This window comes from Vulpes lagopus, chromosome 7 (assembly GCF_018345385.1).
Source record: "Vulpes lagopus strain Blue_001 chromosome 7, ASM1834538v1, whole genome shotgun sequence".
Lineage (NCBI taxonomy): Eukaryota > Metazoa > Chordata > Mammalia > Carnivora > Canidae > Vulpes > Vulpes lagopus.
Window position 1 is genome coordinate 34075525 of NC_054830.1, and position 22502 is coordinate 34098026.

General features: G+C 38.6%; 1 protein-coding gene across 1 annotated transcript in view; it reads right to left on the reverse strand.

Moving 5' to 3' along the window:
- The window catches only part of SUCLG2 (succinate-CoA ligase GDP-forming subunit beta), a 258901-nt gene that overhangs the window by 7589 nt on the left and 228810 nt on the right, over positions 1-22502 (reverse strand). The window contains exon 10 of the mRNA XM_041764426.1: positions 12221-12341. Coding sequence (XP_041620360.1) covers positions 12221-12341 — 121 coding nt within the window. The remainder of the gene's footprint in view (positions 1-12220; positions 12342-22502) is intronic.

Consider the following 22502-nt stretch of genomic DNA (forward strand, 5'->3'; position numbering starts at 1 on the left):
GTGGGTTCCTTTCATTAACCCTACTCTTCGAATATTCAAGGTTGGTTTCTTCTTGATCCAGCAGGTGGCTGAGACCTGCTCCCATCCCCTTCCTTGCTTTTATTTCTAAATAGAAACCATCATAGCTGCTTTAAACTCCGACATGGAATTAAGAGTTCCAAAGACAGTGTTCATGCCTGCGTACCCAATTACAAAGGAAATTGATCTCTTCCCCACATTTAAATAGTGTTGCTGACATGTTATAATATTTATTAAATGCTGCATTGCTGTTTAATGAGGCTGCAGGACAACAGTTTTAATAACCACCTGTACAGATAACTGATTGACTCATGCTGGTTCAACTTCGAGCACTTCTTAATGTCAGCTTGCTGAAAAGCTGCTAAGCTAAATGCTTATCTACCCCGATGCATGCCACAAAAATGGCAATGCATAGAGAATCAAAGGGGAATGGTTTGATAATGAAATCTTGCTCTACTGGTAGAGAATATTATAGAAAGAGTAATTACCAAATTTTTAAAGGTCTCCTAAGGTGCATGTTTTACCAACTGACTTCCTGCCACCAGGTGGAGTGAGAGAGCTGTAAACAGAGATGCAAAGCTAATTTATCAAAATCTGTTTGCTTTCAATACCTGCTAAAGAAGGCAACCATAGTGGACAGAAATTACTGGGTTTTGTTCAGAAAGTGTGGCCCCTTCCCCCCACCCACTCAGGCCAGCCTTGTTATCACAGGGCTGTGAAGAAAATTACTCTCCAGTCTGTGGGAGTATATGGGAGCTGGGCTTTTTTTTTTTTTTTTTAAAGGATTATTTTAATAGGAATTCAGGGTTTGTTTTTTTTTTTTTTTAAATGAATGCAATAAATTGGCACTTATTGAATATATACTAGCTGCAATTAATGTCTGTTGGGTACATGAGTTAAGGGGTTCACAATTACAGTATCACTTCAACCTTCATAGCAACCCTAAAGAAGACATAATTTTTATCCCCATTTTACAGATGAGATAATTGAGGAACTGGGGAAGCTTAGGAACTTGCCCAATGTCCTCCAACAAGTCAAAGGCTAAGCCAGGATTAAGAATCTAGGTTTGTCTGACTGCAAAGCCATATGACAACCACACAGCCTGGTCTTTTAGTACTAGAAGGAATCCTAGCAATCTTTTAGGATATGTCTGTTTTTACTAGAGGAAACTGAGGCTCAAAAGTGTTAGATGATTTGCTCAGATCAAATAACCAGTGAACCATAACAGGTCTGATTCTCAGTCTGGTGTTCTAAGACAGAGCTGTTCCAAATCAGCTAAGAATAGTTCTTACATTTTTAAATAGTTGGAGAAAAAAATCAAACGGATAATATTTTGTGATACATGAAAATTACATGAAATTCAAATTTCCGTGTCCATAAATAAAGTTTCACTGGAATACAGCCAACGTGATTCATTTACAGGTTGTCAAAGGCTGCTTTTGTGCCACAAAGGCAGAGCTATTGTGACAGAGTCAGTATGGCCCATAAATTCTCAAATACCTTGACCCCTGCTCTAAGAAATGGAATCTCTCCCCCCTCCCCCTGAGGAGAAAGGAGGTCAGTGGAAACAAACTAAATTCTACAAAGCAGCAGATTCCTCCTAAAATGTTCACTGTCCTTTTGCCCTTGATCCTCTTTCATTATTCTCCTTTCAAGTGACAACCAGATAGAAGAGGTCCATTTTCTTGGTGACATGTAAATTTAGATAACTTATCACATCTCTTTTGTCTTGTTATCGTACTGTTAAAATGGAATAATTTATTGAGAATCGGAGGTAAAAGTCCTGCTGCATCAGCAGTCCTCACTTGTTCGAGGCGATATGCATCCAAAACCTCACACCTTGCTCGGCACATTGTTGCCAGCCCCCAGAGGCCCCGCGTCAGCGGAGTTAGGAATGAGAGCTCAGGTAATAATGGTAGCTAACATTTACTGAGCCAGGGACTATCTAGGTTATTCTAAAACTCATCTGCTCCTACAACAAACCCATGAGACTGTCATATTTTTATTCCCATTTCACAGATGAGAAAACTGAGCCTTTTCAATAACTGAAGTTATTGTAGTTGGAGGAGTATCTTACAGAAATGCCTTATACCTCACAGTTTAGAAAAATTAAAAATGACATAAAATATCCTACAGGGTTATATCCTGTGCACACCTATTTTCCTCCATAATTTCTTCTCCCATGGTAAGAAGAAACCACTGCTGAGGATGTGAGCATGACACGTATTTATAAGATGCCAGCTGAAGCCACCACCTGAAGCTGATGGCTGGGATGTCGTGCATGGACTTAGGATCATGCCAGCAAGGCTGAGAACCAAGTCTAACACATATCCATTGAGGGATTATGTGAGTTGCTTACACTTTTGCTTTTAACCCTCAAAAAAAGCATCATACATATTATGTTAAACTGGGATGGAATGAATCCTCTGGCAAGCAAGAATGTCCTACAATTCTGCACCCACTAGGAATAGGACTAGTCTTGTAAAGAAAGGATGCTTTATACGCCTAAACATCTGCATAGACTTCATTTTCATGCCTTCCTTCAGTCTATCTCACGGCTTTCAATGTGTGTGTTTTCTAACACATGGGTGATTTCAGGAATTTTTTCAAAGGTAATTTTGGTGATGTGAGACTTTTGTCTGGAATCCTGACTCTGGAACTCTACTGCTGCCTGAAAAGGGACATCACTGCATCGCTGCTCATGATTCTATACTTCTGTGGGGGATGACTGAGAGATCTCACTGCTAATCTGTTCCTTGAGAAGTTAGACTCTTAGAGCTTAATGTCACCCAAATCTTTTTTGACTTTTATAAAACCTTTTAGAGCTGAGGATTTAGACTCAAATTCCATGGGGAGTTTCCAGAATTCTAGGTCTCTTGCTGCTAGCCCCTTCTCTACTCACACTAGGCTGCAAATTATGCCCCACTGTCTCTCTTTGGAACGAAGATGTATCATGGCACAGCCATGCCCATTCCTTTCTCTATTGTCTATACTGCTTCTGTGCCACAGTGGCAGAGGTGAGTGATTACAACAGGGAATACATAGCCCACAAAGCCTAAAATTTGGCCATTTATAGAAAAAGTCTGCAGACCTTTGCTCTATACAATTCACAATTTTGGCCCTGTGGCTGTGGGAGGGTAAGAACTCAACTTCATCTAATGCTTTTTCGGCTTGCAGCCTCCACTTCCTGCTTCTTATACAGCAGGCAGCTGTATTTCCAGGATAACAGTGGCCAGTACTTGGCTCAAGTGCCCCCACTCTCCTTTCCCACATCTGTGGAACACAATGACCACAGAGCTCTTTTCCACTGAGCAGGGATATAGTCTCAACATCTTTCTTAGCATAGCACTGCAGGCAGCCACTGCAATAAATAGAAGGTGGCAGGAGATGAAAGCTATTTGTCCTGCCCATTCTTGTGGGATCTTTCCTCCTAGTTACCTCTGTCTTTGGACAGCCTCAAGATGGCACTCTTTGGGAAAGTCTTTTTTTTTTTTTTTTTTTTTTTAAAGATTTTATTTATTTATTTATTCACTCATTCACTTCCCACAGGGAGCCTGATGTGGTAACTCCATCCCAGGACCCCAGGGATCACAACCTGAGCCAAAGGCAGATGCTCAACTGCTGAACCACCCAGGTGTCCCTGGGAGAGTCTTATTAACAAGACACAATGGCCACATATAAAGCAGGACAGAGAATCTACCAGTGTGTCCCTTTCCTGATAGCAATGTGTTCTCTTTCTCTTTGGTGGCTGACCAGATAGGACTTCCAAGTGTTATATAAGGAAACTGAAGCATGAATAAATGAACTAACTGACCATTCAGAAAACACTCACAAAGCAGACAGTAGTGATGTGATATACCGAACTTATGATGTACCAGCCCCAGACTGGCCATGCCCTAAAATGCCTTCCTTATTACAAGTGCCCCAAGGAAACAACTTCAGGCTCCCAGTTTTGAAGAAAGACCACTGCCTAGACTGAGGTGACCACCTGACCAAAAGGTGGCCCATGCCCAGGGCAGACTCATTACAGGGATATGCATCAAGGGGTATTTCCTTTGATACAGAGCAAAACACTCCCAGTCTCACCTTTGACTACCATTGGCTCTATGTTGACAGTGGAGACACTTCACTGACTGGGATGTTTGAAAGAGAAAGATGGCAGGTGTAGCATTGCCCCTTCGGCTGCCTTCCCTTTGGACTGTGCTCTCACAGGGAGCCCCTACTGCCCCTCTGGGTCCCTGGGGCCTGTGACTGGGTGTGTCTGGGGTTCAGAGTAAGAAAGATCACTGCCAGTATATGATCAGGTGTATCCTTCATCTTCTTCATCAGTAGTGCAAGTGATCTTTTGGTCTCTTAGACCTTTGTGCTATTTCTCACCAGATTCCCTGCATGGGGAAGGATCTGCTGGGTTCCCTGAAAGACCTCAGCAACATGGACTGGTTAAATGAGTACTTCCCTAAGGTGTGCTGAGTAGCTTTTTCTTTTTCTTCTCTGAGTAGCAGTGGATGTCCATAATGGGAAAATTTTCAGTTACTCACATGAACCAGCTAGGAGTAAAATGAAAATTCAAAGTGCCAAATATAGTGGATTATTTGTCTGGAAACTTAAATATTCAACCTAAAAAAGCTTTCATTACCCTAACACTTTAGGTTAGGTCCTGTGAGACATGGGGTAAAGCTTAAGTGCAGCAAAGTTTAAGCATTCAGAAGTGTGTCTATCAATTTAGGCAATGAGAAGATTTAAGGGTTGATGACAGAGCAGGATTGTCTCCAGCATGTCCTCTGGTTTAATGTGGGGAGGATGAATTAAACACTAAGGAGGGTCCTCAAGGAGAAGATGCCAGTGATGGAAAGGAGGAGAGGTGACAGACATCACAGGGTGGAGAAATCAGTCCCAGGAAAGGAGCATCCATGGGCGACAGTGAAGGAAGAAGGAGTAGAAGAGAGGCGGGGGGGGGGGGGGCATTCATGAGGCAGAAAGCAAGGGGAGTAGAGGGGTGTGCAGACAGTGTGGGCCAGTAGAATGGGGACAGAAAGGATGATGAGGACCAGGTACCAAGAGGAAAAGAGACTTGCACCAGCACAGAATGTGTGACTCCTCCTCCTGGAGCCACATTTCCAGTAACTGCAAAACAAACTGAGAAGTGGAGAGCGGGGAGAGGAGTGCTCTGAGAGCCCAGGGGTGGAGGTGGCAAATAGGTCCACCTTGCCTTAAAAGGCAACAGGGACTGAGCAAGGAAGAGCTGATGAAAAACTCGGTACAGAGCAAACGTTGGGAAATGTGCAAAGAGACCAGGGGATGTTAAAGGACACAGAGCCAATCCCCCCGGTGCCACTGCGCATCCACCTTCACTCCGCCCAGGATCACGCCTGCACTCAGCCAGGGGGTCCCTCATTCTCTGTTGACTCCGGGGGTTATCAGTAAACCTGGGGTTCAAATATCCTGAACAAAAGCTTTTTCCAGCCAATCAACCACAGTCAGTCTGCCAAGGCTGCCTTTTTGACGGGAGTCAGAGGAGTAACTGCTGCCTTCCTCTTAGTTTCACACCCTCACACAATGGAGGACTCATGGGGCCACCAAATGTGTGGAGACACAGCTGAAAACTCTGTGGCTGCCTCTGAACACTTTAATCCTCCAGGTTTCTTTTCCCCTTGAGCAGACCAAAGCATCACGTAGCAACTTACTGTGTCTGTGCTAAGAAGGATACTTGATGTGCACTTCTCTGGCTGTGGCTCCGATTCCTCAGTATTGCTGAGAGCAAGAATAAGGACCTGTCCACACAGAAGAGGCACTAGTGCCTTGGTCAAGACAGTGAGAGAGACAGGATACAATGTTTCTGACTTAGAGACATTTATGTTCTCATCAACTGAAATGAGACTTAAGGGCACATGTTGAGGGATTGACAAGGATAAGGAAGGGAATCGCAGGGATTCTTGTTTTGAAAGATATTTGTCAAAAGAGAAGCAAAATGTTTATGTTCCTGAAACAAACCTTTGGTACAGAAAAATCAAACCGAAAAGATTTGGCTAAGAGAGAAAGGATCAAATCTACCAATCACATAGGCTCAGTGTTATTTATAGCTTAACTTGGAATCACAATGAACACCTGAGAGAAAAGCAAATTCTTTTTTAGACTTGAGATACAGAAGTTTGTGCAGATTTAAATGGGACAATAAAGAAAAATGAATTCATTTTTAAAAAGTTCTTTCAAGATATTGGCAGGCCCTGATCCAGAGCAGTAAAACTGACCATACAAAACTTGAAGCTTTAGATAAAACATCTTTGCACACTGAATACACAAAGGTGTTAATAATTATCTGTACATTTCTCAACAATTCATGGGTCGAACTTAATTAACCACCTAGGGGACTTTTGTGCCAGGTATGTATACATGTCAAAGAGGAAAAAAAAAAAATAAACATCTCAGATAATTTGTTCTTTATTCACACTAGAAACAACTATGTACAAAAACTAAACTCCCTCACCAAAATGCAATTTCCTTGATTTACCTAGGAGTCTTCTAAATAAAAACAATCCTGTGTCTCAGCTAGTGAGTTCTGTTGTGATAAGGCAAATTAAATACATTTAATACATTAAATACGTTAAAGTTAACCATTTTCAAAGAGGAGACTAATCCTTTTCTTACCCACTGGTAAAACAGCTAGTACTTACTGTACAGCTGACAACAAAGATTTGTCCACAAATCCTACTAGATCAAGCCTGATTTGATTAAAACTTTCCTCATCAAAATATTTCTAATACACTGTCTATGGCAATGGAGGATTGAAAATGTGGGTCGCAAATTAGTGAGAATTATGGCATGGATCTTGGATCTTCCAAATGGCCACTTAACAAGCAAGAGAGACTAACTTCTTTATTTATAGGAAGTAGATACTACTAACAAAACCTGTTATTGGCTTTTGAAATGCCTGTTATCTTGGTCATTAAAATCTGACATTTGTTTAGACTATACAGCCCTGTGTCAGAGATCTGAAACTTAGCAAGTTAACAAATGTTAGCAATAATAATTATTTATTATTGTAATTCAGACTCCAGTAAAATTTTTCTACCACACTTTGTTTTTACATGTCACTAAGCTTTATCACAGATGCTGGGATGATGGACACCTTTTCCCATCTTCCTTTCACTAGCTGGAAGATGGGGCACATTCTGGGAACATAAACCAGTTTTAATATGAATATGAATAAATATAATTTTAAAATTCATCAATTAAAACAGACAGTATATGTTGAATCAAGTTAAATAGTAACTACCACTCAAATTATCCAAAATGTTCCTGCCTCTTCATTCCAATTTGTCTTTCTTTGTCAGCACAGATGAAGAGTTGCTAGCTTAGAAAAAAAAAAAAAAAGGAGCATTTTTAGAAAAAAAGAAGCATTTTGTTCATGCTCTCTGGTTGGATAAAATATGACTGGATGCACAGAGATTTGTGGGAGGAGCAGATTTTGTGTTCTAAACCAGAGAAAGCTAATGAAAGTTAATATTGAGTACAAGAGAAATTCCGTAAAAGGTCCTGGTAGTTAGCAACTGTTCCCCATCCGAAGCACTGAGAACCAGACTTTCTGTGACAGGAGATTTTTAGTTTTCGTTGGTTTCTCCTTTTAACTGAGCTGTACTGCAAGCAAACAATTTCAAAGGCAGCAAGACCTGAGTGTGGTTTACTAGGGGACTACAAAATGGGCTGACCTACCCATTTTTCTATCACATTACTCCTTGGATCATTTCCTATATTCCTTCATCTCTACCTTCCACATGTGTTCTGATGTTAGAGGTTCGTCTCAACCAAGGATGACTGTTCTCCAATGTAATACTCTCCCATTCTCTCTAGCTAGTTCCCACTGCTGACTTTTTGAAGTCTGCCAACCATGCCATCATTCATTCTTCTGGTCTGGATTTAAAACCCAGTTTCCCTCTTTTTTCTCTCATTCCTTTCCTATTTCTGCTGTTGTCTACTCTACTTTTACCTCTATGTGGTAATCCTGCCTAGGTTTCTAAATTCTACCTAATGTTGTAGACTCTGCATACTGACATGATTTTCCCACTTAGTTTTTTAGCCATAATATGTTGTTGCAAAGCCATTACTCTTTCCATGACAGCCTTCTGATCTACCACAGTCCTAGATTTCAGGTTTTACCATTATTACGGTGCCAGTTCCAACTGCCAAGTATGGAACAGATCTGATGACTTGTTTCTGATCCTTTACCAAATTCCCTCCCCCTTCCTTTCCAATGATTCAAATCTTACATATTTCCATGCTCAACTTGGAAACTCTCCTTTTATAATATTCCTCTGCTAACTCACATCTCTAAGTGTACTATAATTATAGTAGTCAATGTTGAGTAAGCTTAAAAAGCAGACTATGCCAAAGAAAGTGGGCTGAGCTACACGGAATTCTGCTTAAGGGACAAATACTTTATAGGAGTCTGCATTCCCTTAGCATAAAGAGCCCTGGCTTGGTTTTTATGTAGTTCCTTTTACAGGGCCTTTATGGGTAATACCATCACGGATTTTTTTTTTCATTTTGTTATATAGGATTAGTGCCAAGAGCAGAGTTAAAGCAAAATTCTTCACCCTTCTCTTGTTTATTATGTAGTACCAACACAACACGGGACAGCCCTGATTTGGTGTGGGGCTGCTGCTTCAGAAATCACATATGGCTATTAGTATCCTTGGTACAAAACATGTGAGGGTAAGACACATTTTTCACACAAGAGACTAATTTCCTACAAGAGGAAGAAAGCACTAGCTAGGATCCCAGAAATGTCAAAAAGCTTTCCTGCTTTTTCCTCTCGATAAAAGGCCCTCCATGCTTATTATAGGATAGGAACTATTCCAGTGAAGGTTAGGAGTGGCAAAGAGGTCATCATGGATATTTTTGGTCTACATAAATTTGGGGGACATATCCTTTTTGAGTTCATCTTGAGTCATCACATTCAATTCTCTATGGTACAGTGGACATTGCGAGGTATCCATATTTGGAAAGACATAAGCCATGCTGATGCCTCAATGCCTACTGCTACTAAGACAGAAGCAGAGTCTATCAGGGCAAACACTTGTTAACATTTTGTATATATTATTTTGTATTGTTAATTTTCCTTTTTCTTTTTGTTGTATTTCCCCATTTATCTAGTTACTGACATAGCTTTTTATTTTTCTATACATCCTACTTAATATCTAAAGCTCAAGGACCTGCACATAGTATTTATTATTTTAACTAGCGAATTAAAAAACCCCACAACATCTATTTTGGAAGTGCATTAACTTAAAAGATGCAAATCTGATGATCTAACAAACTGAGAAATTCCAAATCTTCTTCCTTGTAGCTCAGGTAGACCTCTGATGCAGCCAACAGAAATTATTATGGGAGAAGACATCAGACATGGTATTTCACATAGTTTAGCATGTGTATTATCCAGATACACATGATAAGGATAAATGAGAGGGATCATTTAACACTTCTGGAATACTAAGTGCAGTGTGAAAACAAGAGAAGTGCTACTTTAAAAAAAAGTGAAGTAAAGAAGTAAAGTGGGTAACTCTCTTTTCCTATGCACATACTCACAACTAATAATTATGGGCCTCTGCTGACCACTCGGGCACACTGGGAATCACTAGAAACAATGAGCCCTCCATGGTAGACACTCATTTCTAGTCATTTTTAAGGAACAGACATGAGTCTAATCTGCTTATAGAGACTCGCTCCTGTTTAAGAACACAAGCAGAGCTGACTTTTAAAACCTGAGGGCCACTGGTCATTTGGACTCTGAAAATACTGTGACATCCACATTTTAATCAGAATTATACGTATACTGATGAACCCACTAACTTCTTGATCAGTTTTCTTTTCATTGCAGACCTGCCAGTAATTTTCCTTTTACTGAAATTATTTTACAGGGATCAATTATGTCTCATTTGCATTTTTAAGAAGATTTATTCATTCATAGGTTTTAATGTCCACTTTAACTTTGCCAAGTGCTGCTCCAGCTATTTCCATTTTTCTTTGTGATTATATTTCTTTTGATACGATTTCTTTCAATTTCTGTCCATATGGTGCAGATCTACATTTGTGAGGCAGAGAGTCTCAGGAAGAAAAGACAGTGTCAGAGAGTGAAAGAAAAAAGAAATAGAAAGAAGCAAAGAGAAGAAAAACAAACAAACAAACAAAAAAACCAGGCTGCAGCTATTCTGGAATCTTGACCTCAAAGGACAAGGATATCCTTGGACTTTATCTTGAGGAGAAGGTAATTATGGCACCAGCATAGAAGTTGGGGAAATCGAGCTGTCCCAAGAATAGTATGCAGAAATCTAATCATGGGGCTGCTTGGTCACTATAATCTGAATTTGTGGATCATATGGATGGGCCTTTTGCACAGGTTCTCACACTGAAGTGCCTGTTTTTGCTTCTCTACTAGAGTGGTTTTCAAAGTGTGGTTCACCAAACTCCGGGGGAAGTCCCTGATGTAAAAACTATTTTTATAATAATAACAACAACAAAAACAATAATACTCTGTTGGCATTTGCACTGATGAAGCAAAAATAAGAGTGGATAAAATGACTGGCTTGTTACCATGGAATCAAAGCCCTGGTCCCAAGCAGTACTAATGGCCACTGTATTTTCACCACCACACACTTATAATAAAAAGTTGTCACTTGTAGGTAAGAATGTCCTTGATGAACAGTAAAAGAATATTAATTTTATTAAATGTCAACCCTTGAGCATATGTTTTTTTAATCCTCTGTGTGACCAAGCAGCAAGTATACATAAAACAAGTATGCTGCATCCTGAACTGTGATGGTTGTTCTAAAAAAAAGTGCTTGTGCAATTGTTTGAGGAGTGAGTTAAACCACCCACTTTTTCATGAAACATTGTATTTTCTTGGAAGAATGATGGACACACTATGGTTATCCTGACTTAGTAACGTGGTACACATTTTCTCTAAAATGAGTGAAGTGAGGATGTCCTGCCAGCCACTTCACGGAAAACATCTGATCATTGTGTGGCTGATGATAAAATTTATACTTTAAAGTGAAAATTAGATTTCTGGAAAAGTTGCATCTACTACCTTGACAGCATCCCAGTATTTAAACGTTTTTCTGATGAGAATGCTGTGATTTGAACAAATGTGAACTTTTTAGTATTGTGTGTTGAAATGTGCCAATCTTTTGAAGATCTGCATAATCCAGTATTTTCCATATGGATCAATGCATGGCACTGCGAACCATACATGTATAAAATCCATTTAATGTGCAAGACAGATCAATGGATTTTAATATAACAGTATGAAAAGCCCATTGAAATAGTTTCAGATTTCACATGATACTAATCTTTAAAAAGAAACTACTACTCATTAACTTTAGTGTAGTACAAAGAAAATTTGCAATTATATGAAATGGTTATTAAAAACCCCTCCCTTTTTCAAATAGAGATGTCTATGTGGCCATATTTTCTTCACACATTTCAACCAAAACAGCATATTGCAACACATATAATACAGAAGCAAATATTAAGCTCGATAGTAAAGGGATTTGCAAAAATGTAAAACAGTGCTGTTATTCTTATTAAAATTTTTAAAAGACAGTTCATTTTCATAAAATATACAGCATGTGTATTTATTTGTAAAATATACAATATAAAAATTATTGTTGAAAAAGTATGTTAAAAGTCCCAAGTAGTTATACCTCTTATCAAATTTCATTAATTAATTATGTTATCAATTAATATAGTGATAACTCAAAATAAACCCAAGCTCTTTAGGGTACTCAATTTTATTTATTTTTTTTATTTTTTATTTTTTTGGTGGGTACTCAATTTTAACAAGTAAAGGAGTCCTAAGACCAAAAGGTTGGACAAGCATTGCTCCCCCCATGATGAATAAATCTTGGAGTAACATTTCTCAGTGTTTCAATAAACTCATCTCACAAAGTGATTCATAATCAAAAGGATCCACTCTGGAATGAGTGTGAAAAATATGGAGAATCATAACAAAGGCCATTCTTAGAGAGTGGTAGTACTTATCAGCCTGTTAGGGACTCAGAGAGGTATTGCTATAGAGCATCTGTTTCATCTTATTTAAAGCCAGTGTTTCTTTATGTTGTCTTAGGAAGTTTGTACGTGCAAAACATGTGGGGCACATGATCTTAGAGGAGGGGTACTGGCACCATGGAAATCTATCATAACTCACCTTCCAGCCGGACCACCAGGGGCACCTTGAGTTCCAGCTCCTGACAGGCTTTGGTGATCCCATTGGCAATAATGGCACAATTGACAATTCCAGCAAAAATATTGACAAGGATGGCTTCCACCTGAAATAAAAAATAGGAAGGTGCCCATCAAAACACTGTTAGCCAACATTCTCAAAAATAACTGCCTAAGTAATAGTGATGATTAGAATAAGACTCCTTGTTGTTATTGTTTTTAACACAGCATATGAATTACAAGACAAAAGGCCCACAAAATGTCAAAAAAGTTAAAATTTAGTGCTGAATTACTAAATAGCAATACAAAACCTTACCATATTAACTCATATTCTCCTATCACTCACTTCTGGGAACTCAAAATGATATCAATCACCACTCATTTATTACATATTCTATTCTGGCTTTCCATATATAATTGTCTAGAATTGTTCCTCTATGAGTAGTGTCATTTAAAATTTTATGCACTTATTTCTTTCCCTCCCTCATGCTTTACACTGAAATTTTTATCTGTCATAAGTGCCTTATGGAATGTTTCAAAAGTAGGAACTTAGTGAAGTGATTCTTTGTTGTTTTACATTAGTAGTAAAGATTCAAGCTTTTCCATCCTTCCTTAATACCTCTTTGATATGCTAGAGGTAGATTCTCAAAATCCAAAATAGTTTAATTATCTTAGATAACAACCTTTTTTGATTAAAAAAAATGAGCCCCAAAAGAATGATATACATGATATACAAGCTCATACCACAAGTAAGGATCTGAGGAAAGTCAAGTCAGTGACTGGAATTTTTCAGAAATGTAAATTCAAACCCATCATCTGAACCTGTTTATATGCATTCCATATTCAAAGGCATGTGGACAAAAAAAAAAAAAGATTCATCCTGACTTGATAAATGGGTATAAGAAAATCCTGTATAATTAACATGAAGAACAAGATAATGAAGAGAATTCATTACCTAGATTAATTGATAACACCCCCAGAAAATGGCTATTCATCAAGCTAGAGTTATCAAAATTCTAACGATGGCATCACAATTATATTAGGGTACACTAAAGCATGTATGTGTGTGCTGCATGCCATTTTAAAATCCTGTTATTTCATGATGCTAAATGAAATACACAAAACATATGAGGAGGGACACCTGGGTGGATCAGCCAGTTAAGTATCCAACTTTTTGGTTGTTTCAGCTCAGGTTGTGATCTCATGGGTCGTGAGATTGAGCCTTGCATTGGCCTCCATACTCAGTGTGGAGTCTGCTTAGAGAGTCTCTCCCTCTGCTTCTTCCTCTACTCTCTCTCTCTCAATTAATCTTTAAAAAAATATGAGAAAAGAATGCCTTATATTGTTGTGCACTTCACTGTTTCAGAAAGTACCCATTGTATGAACCCTTATTTTAAATTTTGATTTTTGCCTGAACTCCATCGAGGAAGCACAGTAAAGATCAGCTTTCTGTAGCTGAAACACCTACACAGAGAATTCACATAATGTGCTCTGAGGTTACATAGCTAACATGTTTCAGTGAGGTTCAAAGTCAAAGTCTGTCTGCTGATTCTTCATTCATGCCAGATACTAGCATGGCAAATTATATACCCTGTTCCAAACATGGTTTCCTCATCTAAAAAACAGAGTAACAGGATCTAGTCCATAAAGGTTGCTGAAAGGCCTAAATGAGATGTTACACGTGAAATGCTTGTAAAATACTTAACGGTAATTTTATATATGTGTTTATTTCAACAAGCAATGATGAAAGAGGAAAGGTTACCTAGACAGCATGTTAGAAATAAGAAAACCTCTTTACTACAGCTATATTGAATTAGAACAGAATAGAGGCACAAACTTAGTGAAGCTCAATAGAAAGGTAATGTCTTAAGAATAAAATAAATGAGCAATATTTTTCAAGCCAATTAAAGATTGGGGCCACTCCCCAAACAGAAACCTCCCATTACCATTCACAGCAGGCTGACTGGTAAGCAGAAGCTTGCTTTCTAATGACAGCTATTAAATGCTGTTAGCACTGAGGCTTCGTACAGCAGCAGTTTCCAAATAGCTGTGGGATGGAGAGGAACTTGCCAAAACAATGGAATAAAAAACACTCAAGAGCAATAATGACTCCACGGTGTCCAAGAGAAAAACTCAGGAACTGCTGAGGCTCACTTGGGTTTGTGCAGAGAGACTAAGCTTTTCTAGTAAAGTACACACTGGCACCTGTACACCTTGCCACATTTCAACCTGCACATTCTTTAAGGAAGAATTCAGATGTCAACAATTTCTTGCCTCATCAAGTTAGGGTGAATTGCTTGGTTTCATCTATTGTAAGGTAGTTATATCACACACACAAACTTATGTGAATTCACCCAAAAAGGCAGGAGTAAGGGAGCAAGATGAAGGGAAGATCCCCACGACCCCATGACTCAATCCTGTTTACTGGGTGCCTGCCCTGCAGTGAGTGTCAAATGTGAGCTCTGGATCTGGCAGTACTCAGTTCCCATGAGGCTCTCATGTCAGTATCTCATACTGTTGAATGAACATCTGGCATTAAAAATACTCTTCTTTTAACAACTTGTACCTAAAAGTAAGCCAACCACATGCACGGGTGCAGAACCCAAGGAAAAGCCTTTTTATCCAACAATGGAGGAATGATTAGTTAGTTGCCCTTGTTAGACTCACTGAGAAATGGACTACTGTTCTTCTATGGAGTTTATTCACCTCTCATCCTGTATCCCCAGCTCTAGTATACAACTCCCCTGAGGGGATCGCTTCTGTGCTCCTCCACAATAGGGCCATGTAGTTTTTCCATATGCAGCTAGCACAATCCATGACATGACATAATCATCTAATAAATAGTGGTTTCAAGAGTAAATGAATCAAATTAATTTCAATAGATGCTTAATGACCATCTTCCTTATAGCAGGTATAGACTTAAGAGCTTAGGATATGGAGATGAATAAGATATCACCACTATCCTCAAGGAATTCAAAGACCAGTTTGAGAGCCAGACCAGTAAACTGGTGGTGACAATTCAAAGTGTACAGATGCCTCACAGAACTAACACCAGGGTAGGGCCATCGATGTAGACTGCTATCATGCGAGAGGCTTTTTGGAAGAGGTGATGTTTTAGGTCAACAAAGAAAGGGAAAGAGCAGAAAGTCAGGTAGTAGAGAGCAGCCAGGATGCAGGTAGAGCAGTCACCCAACTTAGTTCATTTGGGACCTACAAACTAAATGTGAAGTAACCCAAGATGGTACGGGTTACAGAGTTGCAGGTGCCAGAAGACAAGGATGAGACCTTGGCTCTTTTTGCTTATTCCTCCCCTTTCCAGAGCTGGGTAAAGGCAAGTGTTGAAAGCAGCCTCCCTCGGCGTGGGCTAGAGGAGCAGTAATGGAAGATGCCAGGAGGGACAGAGAAGATGAAGAGGGAGCACTTGAGCAAATGTGAGCTGAGAAATACAGTCCATATGAGAGCATAGAGAGGGAGGGAGGGAGAGAGAAAGTGAGGGAGAATGCAAAAGGGAGAGAAAGAGAAGAAAGAGAGTTTAACCAATACTAACAATACAGTTAGGACTTTTATAAGAACAAGGCACACGGGTACTCACAGGCTGCTTAGCTCAGGGAGAGGGGATTGTTTAGAAGCCATGCTGTGCCACAGCGCACTGAGAGGAAAATTACCACCGGGCTGGAAGGCAGACCCCACTCCATCAGAGATGATGCCACACTCTTCCACTATAAAGTAATTTGCTGCAGTCATGCACTTTAGTGGAAATCTGATTTAAGGTTTCACTCTGGGCCAATTTCTATAATTAACAACTGTAATCTGCAATCTCAAACTGAGAATGAAATTAAGATGGTCTGAAAATGAAAGCCTCGTGACATCATTATTATTATTTGGCATTTATAAAGCATGTCCAATTTTCAATGTGTGCCTCACGTGTCCATTTGTTATTACAATCACTAATTGTTGTTTCATGACAATGCCAATAGCAACTTTAAGTAGCCTTCTTGTTTTGTTTTGTTTTCCTGGCAAAAAGAATGTTTAAAAAAAAAAAAAAAGTTAGTGGTTAGGTCTATTTAAGTACCAAGAGACTTTCCCGGAAGATTCCTAAGTGCTTTTACGAACAGGCTTTTCCAAATTCTCAGGTGAGAATTGCAAGGGTTGCTATTTACAGTTTCAGAAAAGTTAAAGATCATCTAGTGAGGCAGATCCGGTGCCTGACTGCACAGGTCCCCAGGCCCCAGACGGCGACTCCCACGGCGAGGTCTGTGGCAGCTCTTGGCAGCCATACAGGTCGTCGGGCAGGCCAAATGCAGGTTTCTCAAGTGTCTGTGTGTATTTTGCTTTGCAAAATATACTCTGGCTGCAGATTTTAGCCCACAATTAAAAGTAAAGAGTGAAATTCAAAAGAAGAAAGGCTATATAGCCTTTGATATTTATCAAGCTCCTTTCGACCCCAAATAAACAAATCAACCAACAGAATCAGTACTAAAACCCTTTTTGGCAAAATAATCTTTTTGAGTGTCTGAAGAACATTAGAGAAGCCCAGACAGATAAACTCACACACACCATTATATTTTTGGATAATTTTAGGTAAGTCCTACAACCAAACTCTTCTTTGGGATTTGGTCCCAAAGGCAGCTAATGGTAAAGGATAACATATAGCCTATGTCTGTACAGTGAAGAGTAGGAGTTTCAGGGGAATTGTGAGTTCTTTGCAACTATTTACAATATACTGTTTGAAAGTGTATTGAATGTGTACTTTTCTGGGAAAAGTATCCATAAGAAATTGAGAGTAATAATTACAAACAATAGCTAATATTTACCAGGTATTCAGTAGATAGGAGATGGGATTCTAATTATTTTACATATTTCAACATGTTTAACAAATGACTAGTATATAAGGTGGGCATAATTATTTTTCCCAGATAAGGACACTGAAGGTACTAAAGATTTGGAGAATCACTGGAGCTATGACTTTATCTACTATCAAGTATCTTTCAGAGCTAGCAAACCTATAGAGGGGCTACAATATACCATGTTTACTATTTCACTCATTCATTGCCACAGCTGACTTCACCACAAGCATGGGAAGTAAGGACTACCTACCCCGTTTACAGATAAGAAAAGGCAGGTTCAGAGAGATAAAACAACTTGTATCAATGATGCAGCCAGCATGTCATCAGGATCAAAAGCTCAGTGTTCTTCAACATTATCCTGACTTCTAACAAAATACAAATATTGCCAGACTGCTCAATGAAAAGTGAGGCATTTATTCAAAATATATTTTTGAGGGTCTACTCTTAGCTGGGCACTCATTCTAATCATTCAGTGGAGCCACTAACTAAGCTGGCAAAAGAGATTAAAAAAACATGAAAATGTTCTATATTTATATCTAAAATTGCAAACTGTAGTAACAGTTATCAAGGGGAGGGAAATAGGGGGTACTCTGAGATCACAGAACAGCATCCATGTTACACTGAGTAGTTAGGTAAGCCTTTCACAGGCAGTGACATTTAACTTCAAATCTGAAGAACAGTCAGGAGGAGACTATGGAAATTGAGAGGGACAAAGAATAAGTATCTCCAGACAAGAGGTTATCATAGGCAAAGATAGATGGGTGGAAAAGAACTTGATGGATTTGAAGAACTGAATAGAACCCACAGTATCATGTGCTTGTAGCTTGAGAAGTGGAGTGGTGGGAAATGAGACAGACTGCTCTGGCTGGGGCCAAATGATGCAGAGTGTTCACTTTGTGAGAAGAAGTTTGAAAAGCCTTTTGGTTTAAAAACACCTGCACAGCCTTTGGGGATACTGGAAGGGAATGATCATTCATTCATATTTATATTAAGTGTATAAGACAGGTTTAATGAACTTCATTTTATGAATTAATTGACGGAGGCTCACATATATTTAGGGTCTCCTAGCTGTTAAGAAGTCACATTTCAAACCAAGGTCTGTAATAGTAGGTGGGCAATCTTAGGGGTGCCACTGTCATATACCACACATACAAGGGCTGGCAAACATTCTCTTAAGGAAACATCAGTAAGTATTTTAGGTTTTGTGGACCAGTCTGTGTCCCAAATACTCAACTGTGCCATTGTGGCATGAAAGTTGTAAATGAATAGGTGTGGCTGTGTTCCAATAAAACTTTTTTTTTTTTTTAGAAAAACAACAAATGGGCCAGATTTGGTCCTTAAGCCATAGTTTGCCACCTCCTGATATAGGCATGATTTGATTCATGGCTAGCATCTAGTTCACTGCCACCACCACCCCTCCTTCTTTGCATCATTTGACATCTCTTTCATATAACTTTTCATATTTTAAGTTCTCTTCCTTTGTTGTACCATGTTCTTGCCCATCACTGTAGTAGTGGCTGATTAAATGAATATGTCTATGACAACTTTAATATCATCTCTCTGAATGAAAGTCTGTACCTTTAACAAGTTCATAAGATGTCTTAAACGCATTTTCTTTATTTTCTTTCTCTCCTTAATGTTGGCTGGAAGCAAACAAATAAGACTTCAACAACAAGCAAGACATTTTGTAATGGTTATTGCAAATAGTTAAGGACTGTACTGAGTTTAAAACATAGTGTAGTATATATACATTAAGCACAGTCAGTACAACTACTGGTTTTTTGCCTCTGCTTATTCTAATTCAGCATGCTAACTTGTCCCATTCCAGTAGGCAATGCTCATAAAAATCAAGCAAGCATGTTTATATTAGGCAAGATAAGGACATTTTTTTTAATCACAAGTTATTTTAATTCTGGATGTTGTTGTTCTTGGTTAAGCATCTGTTTTTGTTAAACTGCTTTTCTCTTTTTTGTTGTTTTTATTTTCCTGTTGAATTCTAATCATGTCTTCTAATCCATTGGCAGCCGACGAAGGAAAATAAATGGTGAAGGAAATTAGATGCAGCTTGGATAATTGATGTTTGTATGCCTGGTTTTAATAAAAATACTCTGCTAAATGAGAGGGGAGTCTAAATGGATTCAGTCAATAAGGAAGTGACTCAGGTGAGGAATTCAATCTTGGGTTTTGTTGTAAACTTACAAATAAGCCAACAGCTCAGTTCAACTGGGATGAGCTGTTCTGGCTTGCTTTTTCTACTTGTGGTTTGTTTTTGAAATTTGAAATTATTTTCTTTTGTGTGAATTCAAGCTCTAGGATTCGCTAGGTTAAAGCAAATGACACATCCTCCAAATTGCTAGGAATGACATGAGAACAAGAATATTTCTTGATAAACCTCACCCTCTCACTCTGCCCTCTTAATTTCTTAGTGAGTTCACAGAATTCAGTCTGAATAATCTCAGAATCAAAATAAGTATCTTAAGCATCACCCTTCATATCAAACAATATTTTGGCATTTTAAATTACTCAATCAAAATAAACCCAATCATTTTATTCCAGCTCTGCAATCAGTTATTACAAAACTGATAGCATGGAAATAGCATGTGTGGATGAACAATATTTGGATGGATGGAGAGCCAAGTTTCCATGAGGCATGACCTTTGAAAAGAGCCAAAATGAGCTGAGGGAAATGTGTCTAATTTTTTCATTATCTACTTTCTTTTTTCTGAATTCCTTCTCTAGTTATATCCTGCAATCTTTTCCTCACTAAAATAAGTAAAATGGTATTGAGAATCAACATGTAGTGCACGCTAATTTTCCTAGGTGCTAGTAATTATGTACTACAACTTCTAGTAAGTAACCTGATGCTCAAACAACTTCAGATAACTTATTCTAGAAGAAATGTGTAGGAAATATCAGGAAGGGAGACAGAACATAAAGACTCCTAACTTTGAGAAACGAACTAGGGGTGGTGGAATGGGAGGAGGGCGGGGGGTGGGGGGGAATGGGCGACGGGCACTGAGGGGGACACTTGACGGGATGAGCACTGGGAGTTATTCTGTATGTTGGTAAATTGAACACCAATAAAAATTAATTTATTAAAAAGAAAAAAAGATAACTTATTCTAGGGCACAGAGCTCAGAAGCCAATGGAGCCATGATTTGGACCAAGCTAGTCTGACTTCAAAGGCCATGGTTTTTCTCCTCCATTGACTTTCATGATTAGTCAAAAGCCCCAGCTCTACTTTGTTTCTATTCTAAGTTTCAAGGGCACATTTCTGAGTCCTATATTTTGGTGCCCACATATTTCTTGCTTTCAAATCTCAGTGCCTCATTAAATGGATCTGAGGTAACATACCTTTTATGGTTTTGTGGACCAATGGGTTTCGGGTCTGTAGAACCCCATGTTTCCTGTTTACTGATAAAAGAGTTGTCCAGAGCTTGTGGTATGCAATCCCTACTTAGATGGGGTTGTAGAATAGTGATGATGATGGTGTATGAGTGGATCATGACCCTCAAAACCTAGAGCCTGTCCTGAAATAGATGTCTCTGTAAGACTCCTCTCTGCAGACTGATAAGCCCTCTTGCTCATTTCTGACATGTTGAAACTTATCCCTTTGCCACTATTATTATAATAAATATTAATTATTTTTAATCATGATCAGTAAAATTCTAAAGGAGAATTATGTCATTTGAGACATCGTTGTTAATACAGATTTTAAGTATTAGGTGATGGAATGGTCATTGGCAGGAATAGTAACTCTGTGGGGCTATTTGGAGTATGGTGTTGAGAATAAGGTTAGGGCCATGAGGGAGGGATTCAGTGGGAGGGATCTGCCACCTATAAACAACGCCTGCCTTGGTAGTGGAGGAGAGAGTTAAATCAAAGAGTTATAGGTCTGTCTAACTTTGGAGTCATATAATACAAATTTTGATAATTGGAATTGAAAGATTTAGTCTATCAACATTATCATTCCTTTACAGAGAAAATATTAGACAGTAATGAAATCTAATTCACACCCAGCATAATCCTAGAATTTCATTAATTATGTATGTTTAAATGTATGAAAACCAAAAAAAAAAAAAATGAGCATCAGTTCTCAGCACTAGATAGGACAAAGGTAACTTTCATTACAAAATCTGGTTAATTTAATTTAATTTAATTTAATTTAATTTAATTTAATTTAATTTAATATTTATTTGAGGCAGAGAGAGAATCTTAAGCAGGCTCCATGCCCAGCACAGAGCCTGATGTGGGGCTCCATCTCACAACCCTGAAATCATGACCTGAGCCGAAATTAAGAGTCAGACAATTAACTGACTGAGCCACCCAGGTGCCCTGGTTATTTTAACAGGCTAAAAAAATACTATAAATACTGCACCATGGAAATTATAAAAGCTATACTTTCTCCCCAGATGAGTGGCTATTAGAAGGTGAAAGCTTTCCAATGTATGTCCTGAGAAGCTCCAGGCTTACGTAATTTTATGAAAAAACTCATATGATCAGACAGTATGGGTTGTAGCCTATGAGAGCTTTAGCAAACAACCTGTGTTCTAACTTGTAATGTTCTATTTTAGTCGTTTTCTGAAAAAGACAAAGGGATGGAAATTTGATCGCCAGTGAGTTCAGGAGCTGGTGTATTGAGTGTTTGGATGGCATGGGGACCTAGGGTCCTTATCCCCAAAGATACCAATCATGTCAGTATTTGGATCATTTTTATAAGTAAGTATCTGCAAAACTTGAAGGCTTTTGTAATCAAGAACACCAACCATGAATGCCAAGGCCAGTCCAAGGATGAGATACAAATGTTTCCCTACAAACACTGGCTGGAGTGAAGTGAGCTATTGACAGGGAGCAAGAAAAAGAAAAAAAATATCTAAAGATGGAAATACTGGTTGTCATTATAAGCAGGCACAGGAGACAAGAAGTTAAAAGAACTGAAGAACACAGATATTTGAGGGAACAGTCTAGACATGTTTTTTATTCTTTGCAGAGACATTTCCCACATCCTTTTGAACTGAGAAACAGAACCATTGTTAAGATTACAAAAACCACTTGGACACCTAGAATGGCAAATGTAAGGTTCTTTTTGAGTGTCATGTGTTCAAAATAGCTCTTGCAAAAACTTCTATGATGTGTAATTTGGCCACAGAATTATCTGAAACTAAGAGAAAAAAATAAAAATTAATGAGGAGATTTTGGTTTTACCTGTTCACCAGGAAGCATCAAAAATCTTAAAAAGAAAAAAAAAGAAGAGGCATAAAATTCTCACTTAAAAGATCAGCTATTAGAATTGACTGTTAAGAAATATTTTGGTTACAAAACTGCTTTCCAAGCTTAACAGATAATTGCTTTCAAGGTAGGATACTTATTGCTCATAATGTAATATCTATATATTATTTGTAATGGAAGTTACATTAGTGC